This window comes from Sander vitreus, chromosome 20 (genome assembly GCF_031162955.1).
Source record: "Sander vitreus isolate 19-12246 chromosome 20, sanVit1, whole genome shotgun sequence".
NCBI classification, from domain to species: Eukaryota; Metazoa; Chordata; class Actinopteri; order Perciformes; family Percidae; genus Sander; species Sander vitreus.
The window spans coordinates 7,137,814-7,150,756 of NC_135874.1; the positions used below are offsets into that span (position 1 = coordinate 7,137,814).

At 41.2% G+C, this 12,943-nt stretch overlaps 1 protein-coding gene across 1 annotated transcript in view; it reads left to right on the top strand.

Annotated features, from left to right (window-relative positions):
- frmd6 (FERM domain containing 6) overlaps positions 1–12,943 on the top strand; it is a 32,583-nt gene that overhangs the window by 6,809 nt on the left and 12,831 nt on the right. The window contains exons 2-6 of the mRNA XM_078277399.1: positions 5,756–6,069; positions 8,286–8,376; positions 10,238–10,317; positions 11,383–11,459; positions 11,603–11,789. Of these exons, the coding sequence (XP_078133525.1) occupies positions 5,971–6,069; positions 8,286–8,376; positions 10,238–10,317; positions 11,383–11,459; positions 11,603–11,789 (534 nt within the window). The 5' untranslated portion in view covers positions 5,756–5,970. The remainder of the gene's footprint in view (positions 1–5,755; positions 6,070–8,285; positions 8,377–10,237; positions 10,318–11,382; positions 11,460–11,602; positions 11,790–12,943) is intronic.

Here is a 12,943-nt window from a genome sequence, read left to right on the forward strand (position 1 = left end):
ACATAACGGCAGCCACTTCCCGACATCATGACAAGCCAGCCAGAATCCAAAATAGATGTTTAGACGATCCAGAATATATTGGTTTTGGTGGTCAAGCATGTCGCCTTACTAGCGTGCCTTTTCCTGTTTATTTTTGAACACTTAGCTCCTCCTTTTAGTGTATCAGTAGGTTAAGCAGAGAAGACGAGGGAAGTCTCCCTGTGAAGGCTAATGCCATCTTGTGACCGATGTCACTTGTCAGACCAGCAACATTTCACATCAGCTGAATAAACAGATCTCTTGGCAGCGAATTGAGGGAGGAAAAAAAAATTCCCATTCAGATCCAGTCATTGGCACTATTTATAAAAGTTGTGCCCTTTTAAAAGGAAGCCCTTTTAAATATTTCAGCAGGGCAGTTTGTGTCAGCATCTGCAGCCCATGAACCAGGCTTCCTCCCATATGGTTGGTTGCATTAAATTAGGATTTGCTTTGTCTTTTTGCTGCATACACCCAGCCCATTGTAACGTCTGTTTGTGGCTCCTGCATAAGCATTCATTCTGTAAGTAAAGAACCATAACTTGGTTTTATTTTGTGGTATTCTTTACGTCTGAAGATGGAAGTTTTAAATGCTGGTGTTGTTGTTTAGAGACAAACCGTTTTTGCAGTTACCTATACTGTATTTGAAAATATCGAAATATTAATAACTATTGTTTTGGTTAGTTTTCTCAACGATTTATTTTCTTCTTCATTTAATCTATTGATTAATCAATTCATCGATTTGTCTGAAAATGTCAAAAAGCACAGTTTACCAGAGCCAAAGTGACAAATTCAAAACCCAAAGTTATTCAGGTTACTGTCACATGGGATCAAAAAGCAGCAAATCCTCACACTTGAGAAGCTGGAACCAGCAAATGTTTGCCATTTTTACTGGATAAACAGATTAATTAAAGATTCATTTTCTGTTGATCAACTAATTATTTCAGCTCTAAACACAACAAGTGATCCAAAGTGCTTTACAGTGAAGAGAGAAATAGAACAATAGTAATGGGGGTGGACAATTAAATGTTAAAATTATTATGCTCATGGTTAGGTTAGAGTTAAAAGCAAGTAAAAGTACCTACTTTGCAACTGTTATTTTCTTTATCAATTAATCTGCTGATTATTTTCTTAATAAGCTATTTTGGCTATAAAATGTGATAGTAAAAAGTGCCCATTACAATTTCTTTAAGATCCAATATGACACATTCAGATGTCTTGTTTTTTCTGACTAACAGTCAGTTTACAGTTTACTGTCACATAAAGGCACAAACACACCAACCAGAGAAGGCAGTCGGACTAATCAGTCGGCTCCCCGAGGTCAAAAAAGTGCCTCGGAACACACCGAAGTGACGCCGACTTGAGCGTACGTTCTGCGCGTGCACGAGACGTAATACGTCTCCATAACAGCGGGCGGTGCTAATCTGTATTGTCGCCCAAAAAATGAAAACCGGAAATGATGGAACATCTCTCTAGACCTAGTAAACACAGAGCACGCTGTCGTCAGTCATTGTTTCCATCAGAGAGTGTTGATAGTAGTCAAAAAGGATCGTTGCTGTCATTACTCGCTGAATGGACGAAAATACGATGGCTAGTAATAAGAAGATACTGGCGTTGTCAGCTCCGGTTTCTTACTGAATCGCTAGTCAAGGGCTCCGGCTGACCTCGCCAGACTGTCCAACGGCCGATAATCGGGTTGGTGTGTCAGCACCTTAAGACGAAGACTCACTCTAGAGAAGCTTGAACTAGTAATGTTTGGCATTTTTGCTTGCAAAATGGCTTAAACAACTATTCAGTTATCAAAATAGTTGCAGATAATTTTTTTGTGTTAATCGACCAATCGCTTAAGACTCTACCTGAATGGTCCGTGTAGTTCCCAAGCAGGTGAAGCCAAACAAAACAAACACTGCTCAGGGGATAACAGTGCATGTGTGCTGTTCCAGGTTTTAGGATGCTGTCAGAGGATGCAGTTTGTGGGCACAGACGGTGGCGGTGCTGCTTGTTGTGTGCATCAGGAATCAAAGGCCGCCATTGTTGGAATGAGAAGCAGATGTTAGTGAGGAATTCTCCTGACTGCAGCATTTTTTTCTTTTTTCATGCCTAAGCTTCGAGCGCTGCCTCTCTCCATCTCCCTCCCTCCTGCTCTGTCTCTCTTTCTCTGCTGTATATATCCACCCTGTACTCTCTTCTTTTTCTCTCTTAGCTTTGACACATGCTGTACTTGAGGCTATTCTTAAATCAGCGTGTTGACAGCCTCCCTTAGTTCCTTCGTCTCCAAGCAGAGGAAGTTTTTTTCTTTGGCTCCACCATCCAACAGTTGGACATAGAGACTCTCCACCACTCCGATGTCAATGAAGGTGGGAAAGAATGAGAAAGAGAGAGGTGTAGTTGTGACAAGAGGCCCTTTCTCTGTATCCCAGTGTGGGATTTGGTGACTCTGAGGTTTGCCACGTTGACAGAACCACTGTTTGAGGACTGAAAGGCAGGAGGAAGCTCAGTTGGCTGCGCTTTGTGCGTGTGCTGCTTTAGATGGACTTTAGTGTTGCATCACACTTTGCACTTCAGCGAAAGGGGGGGATGGAAAGCAGCAGTAATTTCATTATCCAGCACTCTCTTCCCTTACACAGTGTGTAAGAGAATCCACCCTTTAATTTCCTAGTGGACATTCCCTCTCTGGTGATGTCTCATGTTTAGACCAGACATGACACAATAGACCTTTAAACCCATCAGTAATGACTATACTCAGTTATGTCTGACTTACCCCTGTCTCTACAAGAGACCAACATGGGCATCAGCTTTCACCGTTAGCATTCAACAATGTAATAAACAAGACTTAAGTAGGACATGTTTGTGGAAGTCAGGAATCATATTTCTGGCTGAAAATGATATGACTACAAGGGCCATTCACTTTTCTACAGGGCGAATAAACCGGATGTGTCAATATGTCCACCTTGTGTACACACAGATTTCAAATCCTTGCAAAAAAAAACACCCGGGGCAACTGATTCTTAAAATGCTAAGAAAACGACTAAATCTCTCTCAAACAACAAAATTGTGTAGCACAGCCATCATCTGGTAAGAAGTAAGACACAGTTTTGTTAGTTTGCTGAGTCGCAGTTGGTTAAACTTCTGTTATTTCTGCTCTCCGTCATCACCCACACAGGCATTAATATACTGTAGAAGAAAACATTAAGAAAGTTTAAAGGAATTGTTTAAAGCGAATAGGTGAAAAAAGGTGTTTTTCACCTATTCGCTGTCTTGTCAAGAGTTAGATAAGAAGATTGATACCAGTCTTATGTCTGTACGGTAAATATGAAGCCAAATCTAGCAGCTTTGCACAAACACTGGAAACTTGAGGAAGCAGACAGCCTGGCTCTGTCCAATGTAGAACAAAAAAAAAAAAAATGATTGAAGCATGTTACGGCCTGATCACATACAGTACAGACGTCTAGTGTTGCAGTGGGGCTATCGGCAGGTGAAATCTAACGCTGATCTAGACTATGCTCTAAATAAAAACTTAACACCTTGAGTGTCTACGGTAGGATTGCAGTTAACCCCTTGCATCAAGTCCAAATTCAGCTTCAGTTGGACATGGTCTAATTTTTCTCATATTCGTAGTTTTTCTGTGTCTGACACCATCAAAACAATTCTAAACTAGATGTATTCTGCAAATATTATATCCCTCCTCGCTTACTGGCATCACTCTCGATCTCTGGGAGGGAAGCGAGTGATGGAGGGAAGTGATCCAATTAGGTGGATCTCACTTCTAATTAACCCTGCTGCCATTACACAGCTGTTCTGTAGTAGCACCTGACATATGGTCGGGGCAAGAGAGCGGGAACATATCCATTGTGTGTGTGTGTGTGTGTGTGTGTGTGTGTGTGTGTGTGTGTGTGTGTGTGTGTGCATCTGATGTACATGTGTCTCTATTTTTGTCTACATATGTGTCCATGTTTGTATGCGTGTGCAGTAGTGATGTGTTTTTAAGGTTAGCAGCAGCGCCTGCAGCCGTCCCAGTCTTGTCTCATCAGCAGATTTTGCTGAGTGGCTGGTTGCCCGCCACACTGCACATCCAATGACCAGTGTTAATGAGAACTGATGCTGTATGTCAACAGTATGTGTATTTATGCAATGCTGCCTGTCTGCGCTGCAACAAAGCAGTGTTATATGTGGACAGCCGTATTGAATAGGTACTTAGTCCAAAAAGCATTTTCTGACTTTGCAGCAGCGGTCCCAGCCTAAAGTTGTTTATTGGCATCAGTCAGGTCAGTACTTTTGGTGTTGTTTCCACCGCTGCTTGCTTTGTAAAAGTAACAATTTACCGGTTTGAATGCAGGTTTTTCACTTTTATGTTCATTGTCCCAGTTTATAAAGGCAGAACAAACTGTGTGTGATTTAAGTCTGCACTTTGAATATCTGGAGGAAGCCTGAGACTGCAGTGAAACTGCAAATGATGGTTGGCAAAAGCTGACTTGAACTCCTCAACGTTTCTATGCTTTTTAAATGGTAATTGTTTTTCACTCTGTAATGTGATCTGTTTTTAATGACATGGCTTCAAGGTGAGTGACTTTCAACAGGAAGAAGTGATAATCTGGATTGATTGTTCTTTTACATTCTTTTGTCTGGTCTGAGACTTTTCACACCCTCTGAAGGGTTCACACATCCTGAGGCTCAGTTCATGCTGTGAGCCTCTTGCTGCTCAGTGCTTACAGGACAACTGTTAATGTTGGAGGTGTGTGTGTACTCTCTCTACTGTGTGTGTGTGTGTGTGTGTGTGTCTGTTTGTATCTGTTTGTGTGAGTGTGAGAGAGAGAGGTAAATAGTTGGTAGGGAACAATGGAACACATTGCTGTCATAAAATAGAAGCAGAAGTGTGGATATTTAACCTGGCCTGGGCTCAGGTGCAGGATAAAGTCAAATTCCCAAACACATTGTCAAAATATTGCAACTTGAAATTCAGTGTGCAGATTTTCTTTCACATTCTGTAACACTTTGTCATTGCCCTTTGATAATAAGTAAGCATTTCTTTCAAAACAATACCACTGCAGTTTGTTTAGGGACATTTTAAATACTTCCCAAAGACAAAGCTGCCGTCTGACTCTTGCCAGCAGACAGTGAAGAATTCAAGTCAAACAGCTGAGAGCATGTTAGCAGTACTGAATGAGTTGACAAAAACGATGCCAGGAGGAAAATGTGGAGCTGTTTGGCCTCCAGAGCCCAGAAAGTTACACAGAGTTGACATCTTTACCCCTGTGCAGTAGTATCTTAAAAGCATTGCCAAGTGTCAAGTATGGTAATACATTGCTTTTTTTGTTGCAGTGTTGTATTTCTGGTTTGTTGAAGTGGCCAAAAGTTAACGTTCAGAACTGCTTTGGATGTGAAAAAGTGATAGAAATCAGTTTCGTTGTTACATTTAATCAGTTCCTCTCCAGACTGATGTTCACATGTTCCTCGGGAGTCACTGACATTCCCCTGTTATGATGTCACATATTAATGGACACAAACGAGAATGCTGCCCTTATTTTTTTTGTCTGTCTGTCTTGTATTTATCCTATCTTGTCAGACTCTTTTAGTGGGAACATATTCCTTAGCAGATTTGCTATTTTTAAATGCTAATTTAAATGCGATAATAATTTAGACCTTCAAACACATTTTCATGTCAACCACGCAGCCATTGCCTTTGTCTCATTCTGCAGAACACATCTACATACTCTTTGTCTTCTCTGATGTGTCTCCACAGTGGCCGACTGCAGCTCGGGTCCCCATGTTCTGCCTTGTGAGTGCTGCTTGGCCTGCTGAGCCCATAGGTGCTGGTGTGTCTGTCCTGGGCTGCAGCTGAAGCAGGGATACTGACTGGTGGTAGTGTGGGTGCCTGCGGTGGTGGAGGCGGGTCGTCCGAGGGCCCAGAGCCCCGGTAGCAGGCGGAGTGGCCTGTCCTGTCCGAGCCACACGAAGATGAACAAACTGAACTTCCACAACAACAAAGCCATGCAGGACCGCCGATGTGTCTGTGTCTTTTTGCCCAATGATGACACGCTCAATGTCATAGTCAATGTGAGTACAAATGTAAACAGTATTTTTCTAGTTCAACTTCATTCCCAGATATGAAAAAAGAAGCACCTTTCCCTAGATTGAATAGTTCCAGCAGTGGTTCTCAACCTTTTTTGTGCCAGCGCCCCCCTATCCATTATCCAGGTTGCTGACCGCCCCCCCATCAAATAAGATGTAGGCTAATTGCCCCAAATATGAATGATTACGCCATAATATTAGGCCTATTATTGTTGTTACTATTTTTATCAAAAATAATGAAAAAATCATATAATTGAATGACAACATATTTCATGTCAACATGTTTCCCAGGTATCAAAAAAGCCATGTGACTAGAAATTATATTTACAGGTCCAATGCAACCATTTGACATTCAATTCAAATAACAGCAGCCAATCAGAACAACTAGATACGTAACATTCAAACTTTAATTGGGTATTACAAACACTAACAGTAGCCAATCAGAAACGGCTAGCGATTTAACATTCAAATCTATTTTTCATTCAAATGTAAATCTATAATCGAATTGTTCCAACGGAAAATAAGCTGGCACTTATCAAGGGGTAAAAGCAGAAGGATTTACTTCCGAATGGAAATAAGTTTACAACCTTTGAAAGTTAGTAAGAGCCCTTTGTTGATGCTTAGAAGAGTATAACGCGCTGCGTTTGGAGGAGGTGTGAGAATCCCGTACAGTAAACAGTTACATCACTGCCTCTATCGCCACAAGAAAGTTTTAAAACACCAAACACATGCCCTGAACTGCCCGGGAGTTTGTGAAACAGCTAAATGTTTGCCAAACAACAGCACAGTCGATGTCTCTCGCTCGTTTCTTTTCTTTCTCTCTTTCTCCGTGAAATGAAGCTGCCTTCAGGTGCAGTGAAACGTTGTGTTCTATAAACGATCTGACAAAAAACTGTTACTGTGAAATATACAGTCAACATGTGCTACATTGGGGGGTTAAAGAACACAACAGGACGTCGCACCACCCTGCGGCGATTGCTTCTTTTTTTTTTTTTTTTCATACCTGAACGCAGCTTCACGCTGAAGTACGGAGCTCATTTAAGACGATGCTTTGACGTCCCGTTTCCGTGAAGGCAGCATGGAGCTGCGCCAAACAAACCTGACAGAAGCACAGAAGAGAAGAAGAGTTATGATACACCGTCCCGTCCAGTTGCAGTGCTGTAAGCTGGCAGGTTTTAATGTAGCAGACCACTGTTTTTTGCAAGTAGTTTAAAGTGTAAACATGTATTGTTATTGTGAATCTTTGGTTTAAACTAGCTTTCAAACAAACGCCTCCCAAGGGCACCTCAACGCCTCCCTTTCCAAAATATTGCCCCCCCCCCCCCCCATTTTCTGAACGCCCCCTGGGGGGCGGTACACCCCCCACCCCCCGTTGAGAAATGCTGAGTTACAGGAATAGTTCAACATTGTGGGAAATTGACTTATTTGCTTTTTTGCTGAGAGTTAGAGCAGCCCTGTTTCCAGTCTTTATGCTATGCTGACCTAACTGGCTGCTAGCTGTAGCTTCATAATTAGTGTACAGACATGGTATTGATCTCTGATGAACTCTGGGCAAAACAAATTAATAGCATATCAAATCTTTTTTTTAGGAGCATACACATTGTGGTCTGTTTGTGGTGCAACCTCAGGAATTGATTTAATCTCTGTCAATTAACAGCTGTTTGATTTCTTTCAATTATATACCAACTATAGAGCTGCAAAGATTAATTGATTAGTAGTGAACTATAAAATTAATTAATTAACTATTTTGATAATGAATTAATCGGTTTGAGAAAAAAGTTCAAATTTGTGAATATTATTATATTATGAGTTTCTTCTCACCTCTGTGGCAGTCAACTGAATATCTTTGAGTTGTGAACAAAACAAGACATTTGAGGACGTCGTCTTGCGCTTTGGGAAACACTGATCTACATTTTTCACCATGTTCTGACATTTTATAGCCCAAACAACTAATCTATAATCGAGAAAATGTTCGACAGATTAATCAACTTTGAAAATAATCGATAGTTGCAGCCCTAATAACAACTGCTCTATATAAAATGTTTCATCGTTGGTGGCAAAACCGAGGATCCTACTTGAATTGAAATACATTTGGGGTATCTTATGTGTGAGTATTTATGTTTGTGTTATTAATATAATGGCTAACAGTCAATCTTACAAATCTAAAAGTGCGCCTCTCCCTCCTTTTCTCTCCTCGTCAGGTGAAGACCTTGTGCCAGGAACTGTTGATCCAGGTGTGTGACCTCCTCAGGCTGAAGGACTGTCACCTGTTTGGACTCAGTGTTATTCAGAGTAAGACTTCTCATTTCAGGGATTCATTTGGGGGAAACAAACAAATCCTTCCTACTTTTTGTTTGTGCCTTTCCGTTTTTTGTTTTGTGGTATGCTGTACACAGTTCTCAATCAATCTATTTTATAACTTGTTGAATCATCGGCTGAACACAAAAGCCTTTGTTTTCTTCCACTTCTCATCTCCATTTTGAAACTAGTGGACTAGTGACTATTCAGTTGTGTGGACAAAGCCTCAACTTTAGTTTAAAGTATTTAAATTGCATGGTTACATCATGCAAATTGTGAAGTGAATGCAGTCACAAAGAGTAAGAGAGAGCCTCATAAAAACAGTGTATCCAGGCGGTTACTTTCCATAGCCTAATAACTTGGCTGAGAAACAGGAATCTGCCCCAAACGTAGCATCTCTCACCTACATGTCATGGCGGTCTCCCAGGAACCAAGGCCTCCTCGTCCTGACTGGCTCCCATTGTGGAGCGACGCTGAAGTTTTTTTTTATGGTGAGGGTCTTACATGTGGAATGAGTCACTGCGTCTGCACTATGGCGAGGCAGACAGCGGGTGACAGTTGTAGACAACTGCAAAGGGAGAGTAAGTTGCAAAGGCAGTGTTTTCAGACAGCTGGCCTCCAGATGAGCCAATGACAGCCCCGCAGGTCAGTTGAGCAGGAGCCAATGGGTCTGATTGTGGGACATTCCTAAAGTGCTTGTCTGAACAGCGTGAAATCCCTAAGGCAAACATAGGCCACCCACTCACTGTGTGTCACCCGCTGTCCCCCAGACCAGAGTGTCCACAGCCCGGCTGCCACACCAAACACAGGTCTAAATATGTCTTTCTTTGCTTGTTGTTTTGGAGGATTTACCTTACAATACATATTGATGAATGCAAGAAAGTGTGAAGTGTACTTTTCTGTGACAGTTTAAGTGGCTTAAAAGATAATCAAATAGTCGACAGAAAATGAATGTTATAAAAATATTTTGAAAAACAATTAGGGTTAGGGTTATATTAGTCATTTTTTAGTGAAATCTGCAACATTTCCCTGGTTCCAGCCACTCAAATGTTACAATTGCAAGGAAGATGAAGGTAAAGTTCAAGGATCGGTCCACAATCACACAGTTCTCATTGAAAACTTTTCACACTGAGGTCTGTGAAAAAGCCTGAGCAGCCGGATATTGTTTCTTGAGTTTTTCAAATGTAATATTTGGATTCTTTAAGCACCACAAACCAAATGTCATTGACCTCAATTGTGTCGGGATGGCGGCAGAAGTCTGCGGTGGAGATCTGAAATCGTACCCCAAAAAATAGAAAAATCACATTCATGGGAAGAAATTAATGAAACGTAACGAAACAAGGCTTTAGCATGGATAAGAATATTCAGATCATAGTCTAAATTTAAGCTTGAGTCATAATTCTCATCCTTTAGTCTTTATATCAGCTACAAATTTGATAAGAAATAAGCATTCTGGCAGAGAGGCTCTGCTCCTGCTCTACATTTTCTTTGCCTTTTCAACTTGTCAGAGTTGTCACATCAGCAGACCTGCAGCTCATGAAAGGCATCACTTCAGGAGCAGATTAACGCATGACAGAGTGAGGTGAAGAAGAAAAAAGAGAAGCAACAACCAGAGTACAAAGCAAAGTGCAGAGGCTGTTTGATGTGATAGCTCTGAGGCTCGAGTCTTTAAACAGGGCACATTCAGGGGGATTTCTCTGTGCGCACACACACACACACACACACACACACACACACACACACACACACACACACACACACACACACACACACACACACACACACACACACACACACACACAAAGAGTATGAGTTTCAGTGCTAAACCTGTGCCTCTTCTCTTCTTCTCTGACAGATAATGAACACATCTATATGGAGCTGGATCAGAAGCTATCCAAGTACTGTCCTAAAGAATGGAAGCGAGAAGCAAGCAAGGTGAGAAATGATGTGCTGGAAAAGTGAGCAGAGGACGTTAAGTCTCCATTTTAAAGCTGCACTAGGCAAGATTGAGTATGTAAAGTTTCACATAACTTACCAGCCCAAGTTACAAAACTGGATTTAATAGATCCCCCTAACCTGTTCTCTACATCGATTGCAGGTGTCTTTATGTAGCTGCAGAATATGATTGTTAAGAAAAAAGAAAAGAAGAAATAGTTCTACATTTTGAACAATTTTACTTATTCACAAGAGATGCAACAGGTGAACAACAGTTTATAGATCTCAGTTTATAACTTGTTCACCAAGAAATAGTTACGGTCCGAAACTCCCCCTAAAACCCCAAGTTGTTGTTGTTGTACATTTTGGGTTCAGTCAGCTTAAAGGTGCTGGGAGGCATATTTCTGAGAGGTTTACGAGCTATTTTCTAAACTGGCCAGACTAGCTGTTTCCATCTTCTTCCAGTCTTTATGCTAAGCTAGGCTAATTGCCTCAGGGCTCCTGCTCCATATTTAACTCATAGACATGAGAGTTGTATCGATCTTCTTTTCCAACTCAAGCATAACATGTTTTACCATTACTTTAAAATCCCATTATTGAAATGATTGGCCTGTTTTATTGGGTTTATAAACATAACTGATGTAAACAAACCTCAAACAGCATCAGAAAACACAAATAACTTAATTTAGTTGTTACTGATTTAGATCAGTCATTTGTGTTTATGTGGTGATACTGCCTTCTTGTTTGCATTTTGATCACAGATTGTTACCTTTTAACAGCTGAAGAAAGTCAAAGAAACTGAACACACCAACTTGAGATATCTTTGCTTCTTTTAACTTTGGTATCCTTGGATATAAACTGATGCCAGATCACCCAAGTTGATAAACCCAAGTGTGCTGTGTTTGCTTATATCACGATACGTTAATACCTGAGAAATTAAGTTAAACTGTTTGCTCTTTCCAGCTTGAGACACAGCCATACAAAGTGTCCTAGCTGCTGATATACATGTTAAAAATCAGCTTGTTTTAGAGAATAAAGAAAGATTTCCACTTGTTTCTTTTCCAGGGCATCGACCAGTTTGGGCCTCCCATGATCATTCACTTCAGAGCTCAGTATTATGTTGAGAACGGGAGATTGATCAGGCAAGTAAAGCCCCTCAACTGACTGTATACAACTTAAAGTCACAAGTGACATTAAATACCTATACAACCGGCTCTAACGTTACTCCGTTTATCAGCAGTTGAGCTATAATCCAGTTAATTTTGTATGTTTTTCTGCCCTGAAGTGACCGGGCAGCCAGGTACTACTACTACTGGCACTTGAGGAAACAGGTGCTGCTCTCACAGTGTATCCAAAGGGAGGAGGCCTACTTCCTCCTGGCAGCCTTCGCCCTGCAGGCTGATCTGGGCAACTTCAAACGTAACAAGCACTTCGGGAAGTACTTTGACCCTGAAGCCTACTTTCCACCATGGGTGAGTATGTCCAACAAGTGCCGTATGTGGGCTGAGCCCTCAAATGTCGAACTTATCAGAGAAGAAGAGATGATTTATGATGATTAACCATCACCCTGCAACCTTTACCTTTCTGTTCACATCAAACCACATCTGGCTCTTCCCTGTCCTCCTGCACCTGCACTTGATCACATCTTGTATTGATATCACAAACAAAACTAGACATTGGATGCAACTAACAATTATTCTTTAATTCATCTGCAGATTATTTCTTAATTCATTACTGTTAGATAATAAGGAAAGTGTCCATCACAGTTCCCCAGAGACCAAGTCTTTAAATATCTTGTTTTGTCAGACCAACAGTCCAAAACAAAAGGTATTTAATTTATAATGTTATATAATAAAGCAAACACAGCTAATCCTCACTCCAGAGAAGCTGGACCAAGATAACTTGGCATGTTTGGCAGGAAACCAAAGAGAGGGATGTGACATGCAACAAAGGTCCTCGGTAATGTGACTGTTGTACTATATTTATATTTTAATTGCTTTCTGGTGCGGCATACACGAGATGCTTAAACGTAGTGTTAGGTGTGAGTAATAAAGTAAACACGGTGCTTTAATAGACTGGTACATCCTTCTGTGGTAAGTCTGTCTGATATTCCAGTCAGTCACAGTCTATGTCCTTGTAAAACATTAATGGCTTAAATAGGTCTCAGCTGAAAAAAACAAAACTGCTGTATCACTGACTCAGAAGCTGAAATATACAATTAAGGTGTGTTTTAGGAAGTTGGGCTGTGTAACGTGCCCTGGCCTGCAGTGTGTACAGTATGTGGGTCTGTAGCCATCTTCTTTTAATCATGCTGACCAAACACTTAGCGACAGCTTCTCATCTGAGCATGAGGGATAATGAAAACTGGGACACTAAGTTTATTTTCGTCCCTGGAAGTGGCACACACATTGTTGTTTTGTTTTTTGTAATCTTGAGAAATGCTCCTGCTGACGAGGCTATTTTGGCAACACTGGTACCCCCCACCGCCACTATCCTCCACCTCCCTGGCTATGACTGCCACACCCGTCTGATTGCCCTTCACTTCCTGTAATTAGCCTCCTGCTTCCTTATCGCCACTTAAAACCAGCGGTGACAGGAAATTGTTTGATGATGAGCGCTACCCAAC